The sequence below is a fragment of the Phyllostomus hastatus genome, unplaced genomic scaffold (genome assembly GCF_019186645.2).
Source record: "Phyllostomus hastatus isolate PE091 unplaced genomic scaffold, TTU_PhHast_1.1 phas_contig_348, whole genome shotgun sequence".
Lineage (NCBI taxonomy): Eukaryota > Metazoa > Chordata > Mammalia > Chiroptera > Phyllostomidae > Phyllostomus > Phyllostomus hastatus.
The window spans coordinates 9,554,386-9,578,809 of record NW_025333860.1 but is presented as its reverse complement, the minus strand read 5'-3'; the positions used below and the strand labels follow the sequence as shown (position 1 = coordinate 9,578,809).

Genomic DNA, 24,424 nt, shown 5'->3' with positions numbered 1-24,424 from the left:
TCCAAGTGAGAACCAAGTCTCCATCTTTTCTCTTGCTCTTGTAGCCCTACAGGGAGCTTCCGTCCAGAACCCAGGGGTTCACTTCAGTCTGGGTCTACCATTTGCCTATGTAAAAAAAAAAAAAGGAATACCACAGGCTGATGTTCATGCCATTCCCTGCTTCTAAGAACTCTCATTTCACATGTGTTTTTTTTTAATAATAAGGAAGATGACACCTGCCCTCAAACAAGAATGTCACTTAGTAGACATAAATGCACACAGTAAAATGCCGGAGCAGACAGTGGAAGACCTCTGAGCTGCTTAGACCAAGAGGACTTATCGCCCAGACAGTTTTGGAATCTCTACCTTCTGTGGAAACAGAATCATTTTATAAAATGCTTTCTATGTTTTGGGGACAACCATTATAGTGATACAATGTTACTCTGAAGGATGTCCTGTATTCACTTACCCTACAAGACTACTTTAAAAGAATCCATGAAAAATCACTGCTTAAGGAATGGTCTGGTCTTTGGCTAAGGAGAGATCATGTGTTGCTTTAATAAAGACCTGAAGAAAAATCTACATTAATTCAGAATACATGCCTGAAACACTGAAGAGAAATTCTATGAAAATAGTAAATGTTCTTCCTGTGTTTAGTCAATTTTAATTACCAATTGTTTTTGCATATTTTTTCAATTGTTTCCTTCCAAAGGCTAAAAATTTGTCTTGTATTTTACAGACAGTATTTTAACACTGTTGCCTGTCACATGCACAGGCAAATTATTTAAAAGCTGCAATGTTTAAATTAAAATAAAACGTATGCTTACAGTAGTAAATATTCCTGGATTAATAGAGTTGCCGCAGATAGACTCCAAAAATTGACTGAAGTCTGTGATATTAGAACGACAGAAAATTTATCTAGTTTTAGCAAATGTCAAATCAGCAGCTATTGCTTTTAAGATTAATAAAAGATATAATGGTTTCCAGATAGCCTCTAAATAGAGATTACTATGAATGGAGAAGTGATTTACCAACAGTCACCACAATGAGATTTCTTTAAAGGTTACAATCATCAGTTATTTAGCTGAAACACTGCCAAGAATGGCTGGTCATTTCCTGAATAATGCATTATATTCATTGTATATTTGATCTGTATTATAACAATACAGATATTTCTAAAATAATGAAAAAAATTATCTGTTACCTTCCGATGGCCTAACATATCATTTCCATGAAGTAATTGACTCAGGACATATTACACGCTGTCACCTGAGTGTTCTTTCTGCAAGCACACCTTGTAAATAATCTATACACAATGGGCATCACAAAACAAACTCATCAACCTTTATAGACTTTTAAGAAAAAATGTGATTAAACACAGGGCAGTGTAAAGGACTTTTCTGAAGCAGTAAATTAAAATGATTAAATTTCTATATAGTTGTAGGAGACAAATCTAAACTTAAGCTTTGAAATGTAATTATTAAGATGAACAACTCATCACATTTTTTTAAATGTTGCCTAGAATGTATAAGTACTTTCATATAAATTTCCAAATGCCTTTAGTTTTACTCAAGAGAGGACTTGGAGAAGCACAAAGTACAATGTCTATTGTTTTATTGTTGGATTATGAACTGTACTCTGCATGATGCTACAGGCTATTTATATAAGCTTGTTTATCCACATGAACCTCTTCAAGGGCACAATGTAGAAGACCTTAATAAATTAAAACAAATTTCTTTGATGTTGTTGTTTCATGAATGTTTGATCAGTATGAGTAGCAGGTTTGCATCGAAGAACCAGAGTAAAGCAATAAAATATACATACACTGTGCAGCAGAGCCAGTTTACAGAAAGTGGCCATTGCATTCATAGCAACTTTCAAGAATCAGGATAAACAGTCTAGAGTCACTGTGCTCACAGCTTCAGTTCTAGCCTATGGTCAGGTTACTAATAGTGGGAGCAAACACGTAGCAACTGAAATCTCCTTCCAGGCTCCTAAATATCCATCCAAACTCCTTGTTTTTCTCACTGACACCACCATGGCCTTCCACAGACTGAAATCCATGAGAGCAGAGACCATAGTTTCTTCTTTTTTTCCACCTTTATCATGATGATTAGTGATGGAATTGGGTTGACCGAAGTCCACAAAGTAAAAATGAATTATCAGTCACACTCCAAAACTGAGAGAAGTCTCACTTTTAATGTTTGATGATGGTGGTACAAATCAAGTATCATAGAAATGAATATGATATGACAGACAGAGCACTAGTGCTCACTTCGGCAGCACGTAAACTAAAATTGGAACACTACAGAGAAGATTAGCATGGCCCCTGCGCAAGTATGACATGCAAATTCAAGAAAGAGCCCTAGACAAAAAGGCAAAAACAAACAAAGAAACTCAAAACAGACAAACCAACAAACCAACAGGATTCCAGTGTTAGGTCTGCGGGCACTTAACTGTACACTCTTTCTACATCATTTCCCTCACCTGTAAAACAAAGGCCTAGAGTTCTATATGATCTATAACTCTGTATCTCTAAAAGGCCATGATTCTAAGAGTAACAGAAGAATGGACAGACAAGGGAACCATTAGATTTTTCTACTTTGGTAGCCACTACTACCAGGAAAAACCTATAAAATGCAAACTCATTCAAAGAAAAATGGAAATAAAAGAAAAGGTGATTATCCTAAACAACATAATACAAGTCCAGTCCCTCAAGCAACATATTTAAAATTTAATAACATTTTGCACATTGTGTGATTTATAACCTTTTGCACTTATCCCTCCCTTCCATCTTGCATGATTTGGAATAAATATGAAGACAGCCTATTGAACAAGCTCTTATGTGTATAATAAATATTTACTAGGATTATATTCACATCTTTAGCCTGGGAAAATTCCCTACTACACCAGCCTCTGGGACAAGGACTGGTGAATGACCAAGTTGACACCTGTACTCTTAAGGGTGGACAGGCTGTAAAAGGACAGCAGAAATGTGCCTTGGTTTGTTTGTGCCCTTCTGCCTTAATAAACCCATATCTTGCCCTTAAAAGCTACCTCACTGTAAGTTCTTTTCAACCTTAGAATGTCAGTCTTACACTCTCGAGCCAGAGTCTTATGGGCCAAATCCAGTGGCAGCTGCCTGCTTTGTAAGCACAGTTTTATTAGGACTCATCCACACCCCGTTGTTTAACATATTGTCTATGGCTGATTTCACGCTGCAATGTCAGAGTTGAGTTAACCCCCAAAGTCTAAAATATTTACTATATGGCCCTTTACAGAGAATGTTTGCCAACCCCTACTCCAGAGGAAAATAACTTGTTACAATTTAAATTCTAATTTTCTTTCTCTCATAAACATAAAAACACAAACCCTAAGTAGCAATAAGCAAGATATGAACTTGTTGACACATGCACATACTTATATGTGATCACACCTTTGGGCACAGATCTTAAACAGTAACTGCTTTTGACTTCTCATTTTAATTTGAATCCTGTAAGGGTTACAACTCCCCACTAGTACCCTTTCCGACAATAGCCAAAAATATGGGCCCTTCTCTGAAGGCAGCTGTCAAGGTAAAATCACATAACCGAAGAACTTAGTTCCTCCTGTGGCAGACATTGCCTGAAATTCTGCAGAATGTCCAGTTCTATTCTACACTCATCAAGGGTCTAGGTACAAGGGTAGAGCAAAAGAAACCAGCAGATCCCTCAAGTCCTGTTCTTTGAATAACACACCCTTGAAGTTAGGAAATCAATGACCAATACCATGTATTGATTGTTAAACATATGCATTCATATTAAAATGCTAGAAGTGCCATAAATTATTAAGAGTTACAGGAACATGCAAGGAAATACCTCCCTTAATTATCAGAGTGGAAAAGGCCTAAAATTTTTAAATAACTTCAGGTTAACTGCACCATGTATTTGGAGGACACATATATGCTTATACTTGCATCTTCTAGACTACATGTATAGGTATTTGAAACATTAATACATAGATTGATTTTTTTTATCAGTCAATAAAATCACTGTTCAAAATACCTGCTACAGCTGAACTCTACACTTTCCTTCCTCTCTTTGGTTACTAAAGACTGAAAATATTAGCTCTACCCATTAGCAAATATTCTCATACTCCACCCATCAATAAAAATTTGCATGTATTAGCATAACTTAAATTAAACCCATGAAGCACTTTAATGTAAGTCATTTCATTCTCATTTCTCTGAAACCTTATACATGATAGAATATTTAGGCTCACAGATTTTTTGAAAAGAAAACAGAAAATAGAAGTCCATTTCACCTTCACATAGTGTCTTTCTCATGCAGAGTTCATATTTCCACATTTGTATCCCTTTGAAAGATTTGATACACAGGAAAAGAAGAAAGGATGATGGTAAACATTTCATTTTAAGGACACCTGCAGGCCACCATCTTCCACAGTGAACAGAGGCTTAAAACTTACCTTTTACTGATGTGTTTGGTGGAGGGCCTTCCATTCGCAAGTTCCACGGAGGGTCTCCCTGGTTAGCAAAGTCCCTCATTTTCAGATAGCTGATGGTAAGTCGAATGATGGATGCCTTGTCAAGCTGGCTTGTGATGGCTGCAGGAAGAGGCAACAACTTGGCCAATTCATAGAATTCAAAATTTTCTTTGCCCCGACGGGAGCGAGCAGCATCTCGGGATTTCTCTTTTCTCAATGCTTGTAAACTGAAATCAAAGAAGTGAAAAAGTGTTGTTCAGATCATATGATTCTCTCATCAGATAGAAACTGCTTTATTTTTATTTCCTCTTTTCCCAACAAAAAGCTACCAAAATCTCCTTCAAAATTCCAGGGACCATGGTAAAATGAGTTCCAGACAATGTCCACTAAAACCACAAATTCTACCTCTGGACTTATATGCCATAAACTCAAGTGCAATGAGTAAATGTAGCGTGATTGTTATGATTTTTTCCCCCAGTTTACCATGCATTAACATACATTCATTGTTTCTAAGACATAACCATAAGATTTATAGATGATGTTCGATATTTTCAGCTACAACCAGTTTATTAAAATATTAGGCTTATATTTACATGTCTGTTCTCAAGCTAAGTCTTAAGAGCCCACTGGGATCTTAAGCCATCAAAAGAACACATTTAAAATTTTTTATTTCAATTATTATCTCAGGAAAAAATGGTAAATACAAACAAAATTCACAGAATCAACAAATAAGACAATGATGCTTCCACCCCTCGGTAACGATCAAGACTTTCAGTGAGGTAAAGAAAATACCCTATTAAAGATGAAGATTTCAATGTGACTATAAGCATGCTGGTAATTAGTTGATAAGGAAATACTTTCATACTTTTATCAATGGACATACACTAATGACTGGTTAGAGTCTCTAAAATACTAGAGGATAAAATACATTGCCCAGAAAAGTCAAACTTTAAGATAATATAAATTTAATGTTGAAAGATAAAGCTCTGTGGGTTATTAAAATTTATAAACATTATAGACATATTACTTCACAGAAGAGGCAACAGGTGGAAGCCAGCATTTTTCTTTAACTATTCATGTGCATTCCTGTTTGAAGTTTGCTCACATTGCTGAGGGCAGAATTTGGCACAACTGAAGTTGCCTGTGAGCATCTGATAGAAAAATTCCACCTACTCTGAGTTGCTCTGTTTTGTGTCTGACAAATTCAAAGTCAGACGCTGGTGATAGGTAATTGGGTAATATTTATAGTTTCTAGGTACTATATTAATATCATTTGTAAGTATCCATTTTACTGAACTCTGAAGGCATTTTAAATCTTTGAAAGTAGCATTCCGGCTTCCCATTAGAATAGCATGAAACAGAAACAAGGAAGGAGATAAAGCCAGAGGAATAGATCAAAATGAGTTCAAAGTGTGGCTCCAGTCTCTTGGTATAATATGGACAGTAACATTCTGTATCCTGTCATAGCATACCTAATACATTCATGGTATAATCACTGTACTTACTGCAAACACTCAAAATATCTATGTAATTTAAGTAATGCCATAATGTTATCATCAAATATTTGCTAGACTAATACCCCAACCAGTTTGATGTTTACTCTATAACAAAATATTCCACAATAGCTAACTAATGTATTTCTCAGAACTAGACAAGCTACTACTATCATTTTTAAAGTTACAGCAGTGTCAGATAACAACCCTTTGCCTCTTGATAACTCAGGTGATAACCTCAGGCAGAAATATTCCTAATTTACAAGGAAAAGACATGTGATGCTACTTATTTCCCAATCTCTTATTTGGCCTCCATTCAATTCTATAAATGATCAATTTTGGCTTGTTGAAAATGATGGCAATAAAGTGAGAGAAGCCTTAAAATCTGACAATGTATAACCAGGATCCAGGTTAACATCTTAATATAGAAGAATGATTCATATCCCTCCCTTTCTATAATACAAGCAATCCATCTAACACCATTTAAGTCACCTGTGCCAAAAGAACTCTCTTTTCCCATGTTTTCTCTACCACTTGTAGAGTACAATAGTTCAAGTTCAGTGCTCTGCCCTCTTTGTGTTCTTATAATCAACTACTACTCCAGAAGGTGGGCTGAACTTACAATTTTTTTTTGGTCCAGTAAGTGACTATGACAGAGCTCTAGAGCAGAGGTTACAAACTCGAGGGCATGCAGGGTTACGACAGGGAATATGAATGCTTGGGGAGGTCTGACGGTGACTGTGGTAGCCGGACGACAGCAATCCAAGCAAAGGAACGGCACACACGTTCAGCCAACTGCAGCCTTGGATGAAGGCACAACTGTTGTTGCCACATTTCTAGTTTTTCTATTTTTAGAGAACAAAAACTGAATTTTTACATGGCATTTCTAATTTTATGTTATGTTGTAATTTTATGTTAGCTAATTAAAGTTTTAAAAATTATACAAACCCATTATAATATGTCATTTAGTCAATAATGGAGCAGGAACTCATTTTACAATTGGGTAATAATTTTGGAGACCACTTTTGAAGGTAGTTTTAATGGATGATATATGTAACTTTCCTTTATACGTGTCACTCAAATGATCACAAATGGACTTATTTGTTACCTACCATATTTTTTGGACTATAAGATGCACTCCCCCCCCCCCAATAAATTTGGGAGGAATAATGGTTGTTAATGCCGCTATTGAGTTCTGTTTACATTTACATTGGTGAAATATTATGTTATTTATGTTATTAAATGTTTTCCCACATTTTTTGCTTCAAACATTTTTTTCCTATTTTCCTCCCCTAAAACCTAGGTGCATCTTAAGATCTGAAAAATATGGTAATTAATATTACTAATATCCATGCTAGGAATTTTGCTATACAACTGAAGCAACTAAGGATTAGGCAATTATTATGAAATTGATATTAATGCATAGGCTTATCAATTATCTAAGGAAAAACTAAATCAGTGGGGAGGAAAGCCCAAGATCATGGAAGCAACCTAATGGGCTCCAAAGCCTACTAGAGGAGAGGTGGCCTCCTATATCGACCCAGGGAAAGGAAATACGTGGACACTAAACGTGGTCTTTTGGGGCCTTGCCCAAACCCGGCCCTCTGACACTTGACTTTTCTGAAATAGCACAGAGTGCAACTTACTTTGTGTTCCTGCCCCACCTTCTTGCTGTTTTTCTCTTCTTCAGACCTCCCTCCTTTCTTTTTTAATCTAAAGCACACTGCTACCTCACTGGAGTAATCTTCTTGGCTATAATCTCAATAACAAAGGGTTTCCATGACTCCCACATCACATCATTATGCAGACACCATAGTTCAGGAGACTTTCAGAATGATAGCACTGTGTCTGTAATAAGTAGTAATTGGTTTTGAGGGCAACAGCAATAAAATACAGTCAAAGGATTATAGAGGTTATGGAGATGCTGACAGAATAGATGAATCTAAAGACCTTAAGACAATGACACAGATTGTGGAGTAATCTTTTGTCTGCTTTTGTGAAGTAGAGCCTAGTAATAAACAAATCTCAAATTGAATTAAAGACTACATTAAAACCTAAAATAAACTTTGTATTCACACATTGTGTTGTAAACCAAAAAAAAAAAATATTTATAGACTACTAAAGAAAGGATGGATTGTTTGTACATGAGTAAATGTAGTGCTGATCCTTGCCATCTAAAATATGATTAAACTTCATAGCCACAATAAGTTACTCCCTGGACCCAGACCTCCCATTGCTCTAATGCTCTTCCACTTAGATTCTGGGTAGCAGGAAGAAGAGACTTCCTTATTCCTCGTCAAATAAAAATTTCAGCTCTCTTTGTTGAGGATATTATGTATCTCATCAATCACTACCACCAACTAAACACAAAAAAAAATCAACAGACATTTCAAAAGATATATATATATATATATATATATATACATATATACATATATATGTACATATATACATGTACATATATGTGTATATATACATATACACACACACATATATATATATATATGGAGAGAAAGAGAGAGAGAGAAAAAAAATTTGGAAGTTCTATACAAAGTTGTATGTATATGTATATATTGGGGGGAACAGAGTAAATGATTTTCAGATTCTCCTTAAGGGTCCTATCTCTCCAACCAAGAGAGTAATGATCTAGTATCTAGAATTTCCCCCTTATAAATGATATAAAGTTAAATCCCCCCTTTTGTCATTGATGTTGTCAGAATTATCCTAAACAAGTATCCCTGGTTTAAATAATATTATTTAATCTATGTTCTCAACACTCTTAAAGATATTTTTTAAGTTTCTAAAGTTATACCTTAAGCATAGATAATAAGAATTCAAAAAATTTACTGATAATGACAATGCATGATGAATGTAAAGTGATTTTCTTTTTTAATAAATACTTTAATGAGGACTTCCAGACACAATGGAGCTATAGGTAGACAGGTTTCACCTCCTTGCACAACCATAAGAAGGGTAACCACCAATCTAAAAACAAAAAACAACCAGAACTATAGAAAATCGAACTGCATGGAGGCCCAACATCCAAGGATTTAAAGAAGAAGCATTTATCCAGACAGGTAGGAGAACTGAGACAGGCAGCTGGGGCAGATAGGATGTGGTATGGTGAGGCAGCAATGAGGCAGTGGTGGCAGTGGCAGGTGGAACAGGCAGTCCCCACATTCAACTTTGGTGGATAAAAAACATGAGGGACAACAAGGGAGTGAGCGATCCCAGCCACAGGCCAGACTGCACATTCCCAGTTTCCAGTGCCAGATAAATAAAGCTTGTAACCTCTGACTGTAAAAACCAGTTGGCATTCAGGTGGCAGAAGAAACTGCTGATCACTCAGGAGAGTCCATTTAAAGAGCCCACTGGGTCCTAGAATGTGTGCAAACCCACTCACTCAGGTAGTCAACACCAGGGCAGGAACTACAAGGACACCAGCCACTTGCAGAAAGTGGAGGAAGTGACTGGTAATAGGGCAAGAGCTGAGCAAGTGGCATTGTTCCCGCTCTTACTCTTCCTTCACATACAGCACCACAAAGCAACAAAGCAGGTTGTCCTACCCCGGCAAATACCTAAGGCACCATGCCTTACAATGTAACAGGTACACTGACACAGGGAGTCAAGGTAGCTCTACTGAAGACACAGAAAAACAGGGAGGCTGTCAATTTGAGGAGACAAAGAAATGTGGTCCAAATGAAAGGACAGATCAAAACTCCAGAAAAAGAATTAAGTGATACAGAGATAGCCAACCTATCAGATGCCAAGTTCAAAACACTGGTGATCAGGATGCTCACAGAAATTATTGAGTATGGCCACAAAATAAAGGAAGAAGTGGCTATACACAGTGAAATAAAGAAATGTATACAGGGAACCAACAGTGTAGGGGAGGAAGCCAGGATTCAAATCAAGGATTTGGAACAAAAAGGAAGAAATAAACATTCATCCAGAACAGAAAGAAGCAAGTATTCACAAAAATGAGGAGAGGCTTAGGAATCTCTGGGACAACTTTAAATGTACCAACATCTGAATCATTGGGGTGCCAGAAGGAGAAGAGCAAGAATTTGAAAATTTATTGGAAAGAATAATGAAGGAAAAGTTCCCCAATTTGGTGAAGGAAATAGACATACAAGTTCAAGAAGCTCAGAGAGGCTCAAACAAGTTGGACCCAAAGAAGGCCACAACAAGACACATGATAATTAAAATTCCAAAGGTTGAAGATAAAGAGAGAATCTTAAAAGCAGCAAGAGAAAAGCAGAGACTTACCTACAAAGGAGTTCCCATAAGACCATCAGCTTATTTCTCAAAAGAAACTTTGTGGGCAAGAAGAGACTGGCAAGAAGTATTCACAGTGATATAAAGCAAGGACCTACATCCAAGATTACTCTATCCAGAAAAACCAGCATTTAGAATGGAAGGGCAGAGAAAGTGCTTCCTAGATAAGGTCAAGCTAAAAGGAGTTCACCATCACCAAGCCCTTATTATATGAAATGTTAAAGGGACTTATCTAAGAAAAAGAAGATCAAAACTATGAACATTAGAAGAACAACAATCTCACAACTATCAACAAAGCTGAACCTAAAAATAAAAAACAAAAACTAAGCAAACAACTAGAACAGGAACAAAATCATAGAAATGAAGATCACATGGAGGGTTATCAGTGGGGAGGAGGGTGGGGAGAATGAGGGAAAAGGTACAGGGAATAAGAACATAATTGGCAGGTACAAAATAGACAGAGGGATGTTAAGAATAGTATAGGAAATTAAGAAGCCAAATAACTTATATGAATGACCCATGGACATGAATGAACTAAGCAGGATATTGGGGGGAATAGGGGTACCGAGAAGAGCAGGGCAAAGGGGAAAAGAGGGACAACTATAATAGAATAATCAATAAAATACACTTGATAAAAAATAAGTAAATATAATATTTTTATGAATTTTAAGTTCCTTTGGCAAGTTATGTGTTTAGTACAGACTGCTGGTGAAGGAGTTGAAAAACAGGGCATTTTTGGCAAATCCCCTGGAGCCACTGCAATGACTCATATGAGAATTTCCATGGCAGCATGTTGTGACCTATAAGGGAATAAACTCCTTTGACAATTCTAAATTTTAACAATTAAGATAGTTTATAAACTCTAAATATGATAGAGTCCACTTCAGAATTTTACAACAGAGAAGATTTTTTTAGAAATTGGAAAGACTCGGAACTGCCCCAAAATATAGTCAACCCATCTTTAAACTTGAAGCACAGGAGTGAGTATGGCCTTCGTAGCCACATTGTGAGTTCGTGTCATCACACAGTTACTAGCTGGGCAATCTTGGACAGGTCTCTCAACCTCCTTAGGCCTCAGTCTCCTCATCCACATCACAATATTCTTGAGAGGAGTAACTGAGCTAATGTGCATAAACTGCTAAATGTCTGCCATGTTGTAGATATCATATTAGCATTAACTTTTATTATAATAAATATAAAACACATATGGGAAAAATGCTCAACTGTTTTAATCCTAGTACCACATCCAATTACCACCCTATTTCTCCATAATTCTTTACAACTTTCTTTAACCAAGTTTCTTTTCTGCCATCATTTTTTACTATACATCCTCTGTAATTCAAAATACCTGCTTGCTTCCCTCACTGCCCTCCCAATCTCCTTTCTCTACCACCTCCATGACCTTCACTTTAGTAAATTTACCTTCCCAAACAGTGACAGTAAAAATCAAACCAAGGAAAGGAAATAAAATCAAAGATCCTAACTTCTGTTTGACAACCTTCAAACTGCTTATTTTTTAAACACCTACAATGTTCTCTCAAAACAATGATTATCATTAAATTCTGCCCAATGCCCTTTTTTTAGTATGTCTTCCATGCTAACACAAGGTAGAGGTTAAGTGCATGGATTGTGGATCTAGACTACCTGTATTTAAATCCTGGCTCTATAACTTACTGATTATGTAAACTCAAGAAAATTATTTAACTTATTTTGTCTCAGTTACTCTCATCTGTGAAATGGGAAGATAATACTGTCTGCTTCATATGGTTCTATTTGAAATTAAATTTTATATGGCATTTACAATTGTGACTAGCACAAAGTAATACTACATAAGATATGTTTAATATGAATCTAAGCTCACTTCACAGTGACTATTCTTTGCTTTGAGATCCACAGTGCCCCTTTATAATGTGCACTCTCTTCTCACCAATATGATTCTCTTTACTGGCTATGACATATTACATTAGGTTTTTAAGTGAAATAAAATTCTTGTATTGCAGAGATTGATTTTTCATTCCAGTCTTATGTCTATGGTCTATATGTTGTATAACATAGCTGTACTTGATGAGTTGTTCAAATATACATTTAATTAATGGAAGATTAAAGGTTTAAAAATAAATGATTTTCTGTTCAGGGGAAAGTGTTCATTTTTTACTTCACTAAAGTAGGAAAAAATGGTATTCAGTTGCAAGACAAGCATGTTTGTTTATATATAAAAATTAATATCCAAACAGTTGTTAAGGGAATAAATTCAAATTTGCAATGATAATTATTATTTAGAAAGAGTATATGTGTACTACTATCAGAAAGATAATCTTCCAAAATATCTTCCAAAACATCACAAATCTAATATAGTTCTCCTTGATGTCAGGTGAAGCCGACTCCAGGACCTTGGAGAGCTCACACAGAGCTTCTGGGGATGGGCAAGTGTGGAAATGCAGTGGAATTTGCTGCTCTGGTCTCCAAACCTGGGGCAAGACTGAGTCATGAAATTCTGCTTGAGTTGAAATGAGCAAAAGATTATTTTACAGGCATAAAAGGTTAAAGAAGCAGTAGAGCCGCATCATGATTTGCCATGTCTCTGAAGCTGCCACAGAGCTGGACAAGGATGCCAAATGTTTGCTGGGCCGCTTGTCCATGGTGAAAAAAAACAAAAACAAAAACAAAAACAGAAAGCTTTGGACTTGATGACTTGTTCAAATAAGAGAGGCAAGTTATCCTATGTGGCTGATCAAATTTACCTTCACAAAATTGGTTACTCTGGTTTCTTACTCCACAGAAACCATCATGATGATTATGGAAATAATATAGCTGAGGTCTACAAAGGACAATAAAGAGCAAAAATAGTCATCACAGATAAACAACAGAAGTATGTCAACTTACTCAGAGTTTCTTCCTCTCAAACGACTACTTCACAAGCCAGATTTTTATCATTTGTGAAAATTTATAGTTATAATTGTGAAACAGCTCCTATGGACATTATTGATAGATTCATAGTATCTCTACATGAAAACCCTCTCTCTAAACCTCAATTTTAACACCTGCATGTAAACTTTTAGACTGCAATAATCAGTCCTTATAAAAGAACACAGCAGTGTTCTTTTTGATTCCCTAACTGTATGAAAAAGGAAATGTAGCAACAGAACCAATTTAAATTTTACATTTTAGAAGTACTGCTAAGGAGCCAGACAGGCAGGTTTTTATAGATTTTCCTACTAGTTTGCTTAGTAGAACCCAGCACTACAGACTTCTACTATTTATCAATTAATCTGGCATGCAGCCTCAAAGGAAGAAGGTCGACCCGTATTAAAAATGCAGCCATCAAAAATTCATCAAAAGCTTCAGCATTTTAACTCATGAACCTTTGAACACCTGCATACTTGTCAGATCTCTGGTCATAGTTAATGGTGAAATCTATAGTTAGTCCAGTACCTATATCTGCCCTGACATGAGCTGAATGAGGAGGCTTCCCAAAGAAAAGGTAAAGGTTCTGTATGTACTGCTGGCCCTGCCTCCATTCATTTCAATAAAACAGCCCACTACACATTGACATCATAGAGTTCAAAGTCAAACAAATCAGCCCACTACAAAGAAAAAAAAATCTTTCAGGAGTATTTTCCTCTATGATTATAAATATCAGCTTTCTTATAAGGTATTATAATTGAGGAATGCATAAATAACTATTATCTGGTAGGATTATGCACAACATAGCTCACAAATTGAAGTCTTATATTGCTCTCCAAGAAAAGGTAATAATTTCAGAAACCTTCCTTTAATGTGTGAAGAAAGCAGTATAGTATATGCTGGAAGTAAAACTGGAACCTTCAAGTTCAAGGTAAGAACTCTGCTGCTTAACTAATGCACTGCTCATAGCTGTCATCATTAATTTATGTTAGCCTCTGTAAACATCAAGAGTATAATAGGCCAATTTCACAACTAAATATAGATGCACATTTTGCCCTTATATAAATGGCAGATTGCTGCTGTAGATCATCGCTGCAGCAACACGTCAGTAAAGATGCACTGTTTGATGGTCTGATGCTCACACAATATATAAAACCAGTTGTAATGGTTGTTTGGAAGCAAAGTGTAACATAGCAGCAAAATTTCATTTGTTCCACAAACTCAGGATATATTAAGCTTGGCTGACAAAGACTGTTTGATGTGCTAAATCAGTTTGACCTTCATTCTTGCTTTATTTTTCTCATTTAACATGTGAAATGACCATTATTTTTCCCCATGTAAGAAAATATCATGAAATTGATTGCTCTAAGAATGTCAAAAACATCTGCAACTGCTAACATTTGATAAGGTAACAGAATCAAGATGCATTCTTCAATTTAAAAAAATATTTTCTTATGAAATACTCATGACCATTTTTTGACTTGTGGTAAAACAGATCAAAAGAGTAATTAAAGCCATTCAACTGAATGCCTTTCCTCATCTTCAGAAAATGCCTTGTGTATGTTTGAACTTAATAATTAAATTAATTGGTTTTAGCCAATGAACATTTTTATCCTTAACACTTTAAATAAGAGGATTTAATTCCAGAATAAGTCATTAGAATAGTAATAAGAAGAGCAGAGAGGTCTGCCCATTCCTTTTCAACCAATGGTCACCTTGATTCAAATAACCCTTGAATGAACCACAGCAAGACCAAAGTATTCATTGTGTGCTTTGGTGTCTGCCAAAAACCTCATGAATCAAAGTGTTTTGTTCTTCATTTTCCCCCAGAACTTTAAGCCATACCACTGGCAGTTTCACAATAATGGAAAAACTGCAGCTTTTTCAAGTAATTTCTCTCCACCCAATAACTAGCACTTTACCTTGGAGCAACTTGTATATTTCACACCTTAAATTTCTATTTACCAAATCAGCTAATCACTTCACAATTGAACTCAGAACAAAAAAAAATTATCAATTAAAGTGGTTGAAACTCCTGCAAATTATCATTTAGGAATGAAATAATTGCTTTCATCAGGGCAGAAAAGCCCGCCAGAACAGAAATGTCACTTTAGATTAGTGTTCTCACTCCTGAAGCTATGGATGACACAGCTGATATAAGACTAAATGCCAAGACCAATCAATTGCTTTTGTGGCTCTGCTCTGAGCTGCTGTAAAAGGGGCCATTTTCTAGGATCTACTCTTCATTATAGTAAATGCTATCTCCTTGGTAACATAATTCCATTTCTCATAAATTCTGTCTGAGAGCATTGTCCTAACAATGGATGTTTGTGGAAAAGAATGCTGTTGGTTTAATGCACAGAATTCAGTGTGAATGGCTGTCAAACTGCTATAGTTTACCAGTTCTTAAACATAAATTGAAGTCTTATACATTAAAAAGAATTCTTGGGGAGAACTGAATGTCCTGAACAAGGGTAGGACACTGTATTTGAAGGTTCTGTGCTTCTTGTTTAGAATTTTCACTATCCTAGTGTTTATCTGTCCTGTATATTAAACCAGTCAGCTCACACCCGAGGTGGGTGAACACTTCACTTACTTTCTCAGCTGTGCAGTTTGCAAATGTGAAACCTCGGAAGCAAATATGGACTCATTAGGCAATTGCATGTGATTTGTCAATTGCCAGAACAGTGTTAAAAGAAAAAAAAAAGTGTTCCCTGAGCTGAGCCCTTCTTGGAAAGCATTCAGATCTTCATTTTTATTGTTCATCCCCCTAAAGTCACAAGAATGTGGGTTGCAGGCTCCAAATAAAAGGAAATTGAAGAAGCTAATATAGAGAGAAAGCAGCAATTCCCTGCCCTGCTCTCTTCAGGTCTGAAGTTTAGAAAGAGATTCAGGATCACAAGTCTTTCCCTGTCACAGGATACAGGCTCTCCCATCCTGGTAAGCACACACATAGAGCTTGCATTAACAGTAACGAGGGTCCTGAGCACAGAGAGAGAGAAGTCTACTATTAAATATGTGTAAGGGTTAGAGTGTCTCTGCTGAAAGGCAAAATGGGCAGGAATGATGGGCACCCTGTGATAGCAGGACCTTTTACCGACCATCCAGGGACACCTGCTGGAACTTCTACCACTCCAAGGAACTGCAGTACTAACTCTCATCATATCAATAGCAGAAAAGTAAATATGTTTCTGATTTTAAGATCATTCAGTACCACCAAAAAATATCAGACTTTAACATAGTAGTAAGAGCTAATTAGAATGCTTACTATATTTCTGCCAGGGTCCAACTGTTTTAAATATTATGCCATTTAATTCATGACTGCCAGTATCAGCAATGGAGGGTGGGGAGTAACAATTATGGAAGGCACATAATCTCTGCTGGATACACTTGAAACTAAAAACAATGTTGCGTTCAGCCGCTTGTGGGGATGCATGTGTTTTATACTTTCCCTTGGACTTTCCGCACACACCCATCCATCCCTGAAAACTAGGCAATTTTTGTTTCAGGAAGTGCTTTCCCCAATTTTGGACTTTCCATGCTAAAAGCAGGAACATCCTGGGCAAAGCAGGGAAGTTGGTCACTCTGGAAGTACTATTGCCCCCTTTTCACAAATAAAGAAATCAAAGCACAGAGAGAAAAAAAGTGACTTGCCCAAAGCCAATAATGGAGCTGAATTTGAACCTTGGCAAGATCACCCAAGTACATCCTGCTTACTGCACAACATTGCCGCTGCAGGCCTACAGTCCTCACGAGCCCCGCCACCCCACCCCTATTTTACTTATATGACAATTAAGCCACTGGTAAAGTTTTATTTGATTTATAATCACCCATATAAAATTCATAATAATTGTTATGAGAACATTAATTCTTTAATAAAATGTCAAAAAACCCACCCTGTTTTTCAGGCTTATAAACACATACCAACTTGGAGAAGATAGATTTGCTATTAATTACTCTTAATTCTCAAAATAAATTGCTTTGGAATTCAAACGACCTATTCTAGAGAGAAATTTTTTTCTTTTAATTCTCTTTAAGTGTGATTTCAAACACTTTTGAAAACACAGTGAAGTGGAAGCAAGCTTTTGAAAACTTTCAAGCTTGACAGGAGAAACCTGGACAGAAGAAAGCATGCTTTGACAAGTTTCAAGACCTTTAAGTATGAAAAATGAAAGTTATGGCTGTATGAGCGCTGCAAACATAGCCCACACTTTCACTTGGCATCAGTGAACACACCATTATACTATGGCTGCCTGCGCTCTGTTGTGAAATAGAGATAATTAAATAAAATGGTCAACCTTTCTTTAAACACCACAACTGAGGACACAGGGATGCAGGTCCATCAGTCATAAGAGACTATATACCTGGTCCCCCACCTATTTTTTTAATTCTTATATTTTTACTTCACTTTTCATAGAGACTCCAAAAGCACAGTCTGTGGTTGCTGGGGGTGTAAACTCTGAATGGTTTCTAGAGAACACTTTGGCCAATACCTACCCAAAGGCTTAGAAACTGGTCCTCTGTACCACAGTCTGACTAGGATGTGAACAAATATTTTGCTAAAGTAATATTCACTGCCACTTTGATAAACTTCAGAAAAAAATGTGGAATATTCAAGATATTGAACAAGGATGTTGAAAACAATCTTCAATGCCTTAAATAATATTGCAGTATGTTAAATGATAAAAGTTTTTAAATTATCATGTATATTGGTATCAATTGACTATATAACAATAGCTCTATATCTATGTAGATATAAAATATACCCAAATCTGGATTAATTTTCCAAAAACCAAAATATTAAAATTAGTTATTTCTATATGCTGGAATTCCTTGTGTTGTCTGGAGGAGGGAGCAGGGTAACAACATTCTGAAGCTTCTTCAATAAACATGTATTTTTTTACTATAAAAATTATTTTTAGATGTATTTTATAGAGTTCAAGTTGAGCCTCAGAAGCATCTTGATGCTCCAAGGTATATTTTTATTTAATAGATGGTTCACCTGATAGTGCTATCAAATGCCATCTTGTTAACTACCTCTTGCAATAATAGGGCCTGAAAAATATTTGGAGAAAAACTTAGCCTGGTCATTCCTCTAGAAGAGAGCTGGGAAGAGAACAGCTAGAGAGGGCTTTGTCCCTCTGAAGACATCTCCCACAGGTCTCCACCCATATGACTGAGGCCTTTAGCCATGGCCCTGGCATCTCTTGTGGTCCCTCTGAACCCCAGAGCAGTGTTTTTTCCAGTGGGTTTTCCAAGATGCCTGGTACTTGCAGGTGCTTGACCAGGGATGCAGTGGACTCCGGTTCAGCAACAGGTTTTTTCTGTGCATCAATAACACCTTGACAACCTGATGGAAACTGCAGATTCTTACCCAGGAGACAACAGACAAAATGCTGCACATTCCTGAAGCAATTCTCAGATCCTGACTCAAGCCTTGGTCAGTAAGTTGGCACAACTGATGATATTTGAGATCTCTACTAAGCTTCATAGCACTGACCAAACTATTATGATCAGGATTACTTACTGGTTTTTCATTGGCTGCTGTACTTCCACTTCTAATAGGCTCTGGCCCTTGGTGGCAGGATGATGCCGTGGCATTAGACTGCATATGTATATGCGACAGGCAAGATGTTTGTGCCAGGGATCACCACACAGAATTTAATTTGAGGGGTCATGATCCCACACTGAGGTACTTTACAAAGTGGGACAGCAAAGGTGATGCCTGTTTCTTTCTAGGCTTCCACGGCTCAGGAACAAGTCTTCCATAGACCCTATATTCTTTTGAAAACCTTGATAGATGCTTAGTCCTCTTCTAAAAATCTGACTTTGAGGAACTACAAGTTAGTTTTTCTGCCCCAAATCTAGTTACCTACCAGGATGATAGAAATAGGCAACATGTCAGTGTATAAAATTGATGTTTAAAACATAAAAACAAAAATCAGTTAGGCACAGCTTCTTGTTTATCTCATAAGTTTGCAAGTTGTCATTGGAAAAGCAAAAGGTTGTGTCATGATATATGTATATATAAAATTAAAAATATCCAGTTATCTTATTAATTGGAAGTCAACACTGAATTTCCTGATTTTGAACAAATAATTACCATAACTTTATTAGTAACATGAGTCCAAACTGTTGACAGAGAGTTCTCAGATGTAGGAGAGCACATGCTGGTTTGGAAGCTGAAGTAAAAGGGACTGCCTAATTGAAATGGAGCAATGGCAGCCAGCAATTTTCTCAAGTGGCTGCTATCACAAAACCTCTATAAATAACTTTAGTGTCTGGATCTATAAGCCACCAAATAATTAGTTGAAAATATAAAGTGTATACCATATGGCTGAGCACTTCTTTCCTGACTTGTCAGCTCAGTATGGTCCTTGCCCAAAATGGGTATGCTGTTGCCTTTTATCCACCCACAGGCTCTCCTTCTTAAATCCACCTGTAGTCTCCTGCCTGAATTTTATTTGATTTTGTTTTGGGTAAAATATTCATCTCAGAGGGTTGTCCCAAAAGGACTCCTTTTGAGTTATCTGCCAACAAAAGACCACTTAATCTTTAGTTTCACTTCACTTCTAAAAACTGCAGTGTTACGCAACAGCATACAAAGGTAGTGTAGCAATCAACCAATCACCAAGAGCAATGTGGCAACCTTGTCATGTCCTTGTGTTCCCATGGCTGTGGGCCTGAGTTACATCTCAAACTCAAATACACACTCAAATATGCAGACTCACATACACACTCACACTCGCATAAACACATCGCTGTCATTAGGGCACTGAGTTATACATGTGGCTGCCTGGAGCTAAGACTTCTCCAATAACTCAGCACTTCTAAAATTCTTAGGGGTGGTATTTGAACATTTCTAGCTTTATATTATGCTTGTATTTTACTAAGTGTGTCAGCATTGTCCTACAAATGACTTGTATTCTTCCCCCTCATTTTTATTCCCTCATTTTGTTTTACACAACTTTCCTCTTACAGAGTCATTCATTTGACGTAGTCATCTTTCTTCTCATAAAATTCATATATGCAAGAAGAACTTTTTAGTTTTATGAATTATTGTTAGTCTAGTGTAAATGAATTCAAGTTAAGGGTCACAAATTCAAATATATGTACGACCCAACACCATTATACAAGTGGCTAAAGAGGACTAGGTGAAAGAAACCACAGCAAGTCGGATAATACATGGCAACTGAGTCTCATGGACTATAGCAAACTAGAGAGCACATGCCCAGACAGGGGGAATTCATTATTCACTGAAGTTCCCTCAGTTCACCGTAGTGACATTATGCATTAAAAAATATTTAACTAAAAATTAAAATAGCCATTTTCACAATGAGTCATCAGAGTGCAGACCCCCAAAATCAGTGATCATATTAACAATTTCTTAAGAGTACATAAAGAAGACTTTGTTGTTTTTTAGTTTGACAGTAATGTCAAGAGAGTACCTTGCATATATAGTATGTCCTCAATAAGTACTTAGTGAAAGATGATTATGGTGATAATGATCTGAATGTCCTTAAAAGTCATGATTAACAATAGTAAACAACGTGGCCAGGAACACTGGTATGAAAATTAAGTTTTACCCAGCAAGTTAGTCCTTGGAATGATCTTATAATAAATAAGAGATGGGAAAGGAAAAAGGAAAAACACAGACAATCCTGCCCATCTGCCTAATCTGTGCACTCATAAATTCTTCGCTGTCTGATTATTAAAATTCTCAAAACACAGTTCTGCCCCCTTTCTACACTCTGGGGATGGTGCTATAGTGAGCTCCAAACTGAGGCAATGTGAGTGAAGGAGGAGAAAGAAAACTAACAGGCCAGTCTAGCCTCTTTGTTAAACATAAACAAGCATATTTCAGGACACAAAATCACCACAAATTCTTCCTACAAGTCAGTTAGGAACATCACAATAAAGGATGGGAAAAATTTCTAACAGGAAATCCTAGATCTTCACATAATTATTGTATCTATTTGCCACAATCTCTAGACTCCTACCACCTCCCCCTGCATATGTGATACAGTAAGAAATGGTGTATGTCCAACTGTAGGCTATAATTTTATTGATAGACCTGATGACATTATAAAATCCATAAGGGCAAAGAGCAAGTGATTTGCTCTTGTCACTAGAAATCCAATACAAAATTACAGCTTTCATTTAGAAGCCACTTTGGAACTTTTTTTTAATTAGTCATAATGCATGGTTATCAATACCTGTATTTGTATCATGGTGACAAGGAAGGAAAAATAAAATTAAGCCAATGTCTACAGGGACAATAACCCCAAATTCTTCAATTATATAAGGACAACTTCATACTTACAAAGTTCTATAGAAATTGTGAGATATATGGCAGTCAGAAAATCATATCCTAAAGATTTCTATAAGAATTCATTGTGTGCTAAATGTAGATTTAGATCCTAACATCCAAAATCAAGTTTAGGTTTTTTATACTATTCATTACACATGAGCTTTCATAAGTTCCTGAACAATTTGCGCAAGAAAACCAGGAACAGGAGACAATGCCTCATGGCAATTGTGCTCCATGGCAATGTGCTCAATGTTCACATGAGCTCCACAGTTATGGTATGGCTTCACTTGCATAGCACAGATTTGGGAGCATGTCTTATATTCCCTTAGATCCACCCAACCACTTTCAGAGCATTGATTTAACAGACGCTCATAAGGGGTGGGGGTCATATGGAAACACAACAGTGCCAAGCAAATTCTACTACACCTGAGAGAGAGGGATATCTTGCTGCAAAGAGTTTCCTTCCTCTCTGCGTTTGGGGTATGTACCCCTAGGCAGGAGAAGGTGAACTAAGCCACTGAAGACAGGTCCATCTTAGTACTTCATGCTTTCAGTGGGAGGCGCTAGATGGGACCAATGTGTGTATGAAAGTGATTTGTATGCAGGTTTAGACTCAAGCAATTGTCAGATCATCTGGAATGTAAGTAGAGTTAATTAGGTAGATACAGGTGGGTCCACAAAAGGAAACTAAATGAAATATGACTGAGAAAACCAGTTCTTCATTCCAATCAAACACTGATCAATAAGTCATGAGACCCCAGTGTTGGGCCAAGCTCTACCTCTAATATTGTATGACTCCAGACAATATATTTAATTTTTCTGACTCTATGTTTTCTCATAAGAAAATCCAAGGGGACATTTTTCTCTAGAACATTTTTTCTCCTTAAAGATTTTATTTTCACTTGTTTTTGTTACAAAACATTAGTGAACTACTGGGGAGTATTCCTGATGGGTATTAATGTTATTGCCCAATTTACCTACAACTTCAAAGTGGTGTGTCCTTCCCCAGTTCCACTGTTCATCCTGTTAGTAGCATTTATTACAGACACAAAGGCTTCAATAAGTAAATATGCAACCTAACTTTCATGTAGGATTCAGTGATGTTGCATGGTTTCTAAACTCATGAACAATACATAAAAATTGGCTTAACTAAATTTTTTGATTCATAACAATGAAATACTTTCATCTTCACTTTTCCAAAAGAAATCCTGGGTCTTTTCCAGAACTGACAAAGCAGAGCACGAACAGTTACCCTTGAATTATAGTTAACAATGGAGAGCAGCTGTCTAAACTGCAAGAACACTATTTATGTAAGAGTTATAGCTCTGTTTTAAACATAAATCTTTTTTTTAAACTGGTGGGTAGGAGAGATGGAAACACCTGAATTTTTAAAGCCTGCCTGTGTACCCTCTGTGTATAAGTATAATGCCCTGGAATGTCCTACATTCCTACAAAATGTCAACCATCTTGATCAAGCAATCAAAAAACACATGTTGCCCTGGCAAGATAGCTCAGCTGGTTAGAGCATCATCCCAGTATTGTCTGAGCACTGCCCAGATGCACCAAGGTTCCTGGTTCAATCACCAGTCAGAGCACTTACAAGAATCAACCAATAACGCATAAGTAAGTGGAACAACAAATCAATGTTCCTTCATTTCTCTTTCTCAAAAAAACATGCACACACATATTGGTGGCTTTCCAGCATCAGGCTAAATCAATTAATAATCAGTATCTGGTGAACACCAGTATTTTTAGCACTGTGTAGATGCAAATGCAATACTCCTATCTCTTCCCAAGGTAATTTTTGTACTGTTTTTAAATCTGTTTGTATATCTGACCCCACAGTTCTTCCAAAATATAGGCTAAGATCCCATGGGATGGTTTGTTCTGTAACATACCTGAAAGCAACCACAATATCCTCTTTAACACCTATTAAGCCATTGGAAACAGTACTGGCCAAAGAAGTGATATGACTGCCAACATTCCAAGTGACTCATGCCTTTTTCACTTGCTCAGAGGTTATGCAACAACTGGAATTGTGTCAGACTGCATTATTCTTTAATTGACACATAAATCTGATTTGCTCTTAATAATCCTATATCTCCAAACAACATAAGCAGGTCTCAATGTGTAACATCTAAAGTTATTTTAAGTACTATGGAAAAACAGCAAGCCCTATGGACCACATGTTAAATAAAAATGAAATCTCCTTTCAATTGAAATGTGTGAAGGATTTTAATAGTATAAACAATGTTTACATTAATTTCACTTGAACTTTTGCAGACTGAACTAGCACATTTTGAGTAGAGTACAGTCTTGATTTTTCAGTGAATAATATGTAGCTTAAAGTTTCAGAAAACCCCAAACTACAAATATTCTAAGTTTCAGGTGAATGAAGGTAAAAGCTTAAAATGGGAGAGACTAAAAGAGAAAAGGAAGCACCTTTACAAAGAGCTATTATACCTGATAGGCTCCATGCAAGACAGTTGAAATGCGAGCTTCAGTATTCAAAATAGAAAGGATACAATCATATGTCTGGTTAACTTACAGGAAATAGTTCCAGAGACAATTTTACACTAACTACAGTGATTTGGGCAATTTTTAAAAATAATACCAGCCAATTTCTCTCCATTATACTCTGCTGGCAGAAAATAAAACATTTTTCTTTGAAATGATTGCCTTTGGTTTTGTTAAATCATGCATTCTGTCAACATGTGGTCACCATTTTTACATGATCTTTCTGCTTCCTTAGAAAAGAATGAATTCTCAGTCTGAACCCTGATATAAATATGTAATCTTGCAACTGTTAAGGCTTCTTCTATTACTGCAAAATGAAGAGATAAGAAATCGATGTGGTATCAAAAGAAATGAAACAAAAAAGATGACCAAATAAGTATAGAACTCATATTCTTGCATCTACTTTACAGATAAATGAGGAAAACTTCCATACTGCTCATTTTTCCACCATGACACAAAG

General features: G+C 36.5%; 1 protein-coding gene and 1 non-coding gene across 2 annotated transcripts in view; one reads left to right on the top strand and one right to left on the bottom strand.

The window, feature by feature from the left end:
• Positions 1-24,424, bottom strand: part of NPAS3 (neuronal PAS domain protein 3) — an 851,962-nt gene that overhangs the window by 576,380 nt on the left and 251,158 nt on the right. The window contains exon 2 of the mRNA XM_045841074.1: positions 4,444-4,688. Within this exon, the coding sequence (XP_045697030.1) occupies positions 4,444-4,688 (245 nt within the window). The remainder of the gene's footprint in view (positions 1-4,443; positions 4,689-24,424) is intronic.
• On the top strand, positions 2,247-2,353 carry LOC123820524. The gene has a single exon (XR_006785983.1). It is a non-coding gene; the product is annotated as a U6 spliceosomal RNA (small nuclear RNA).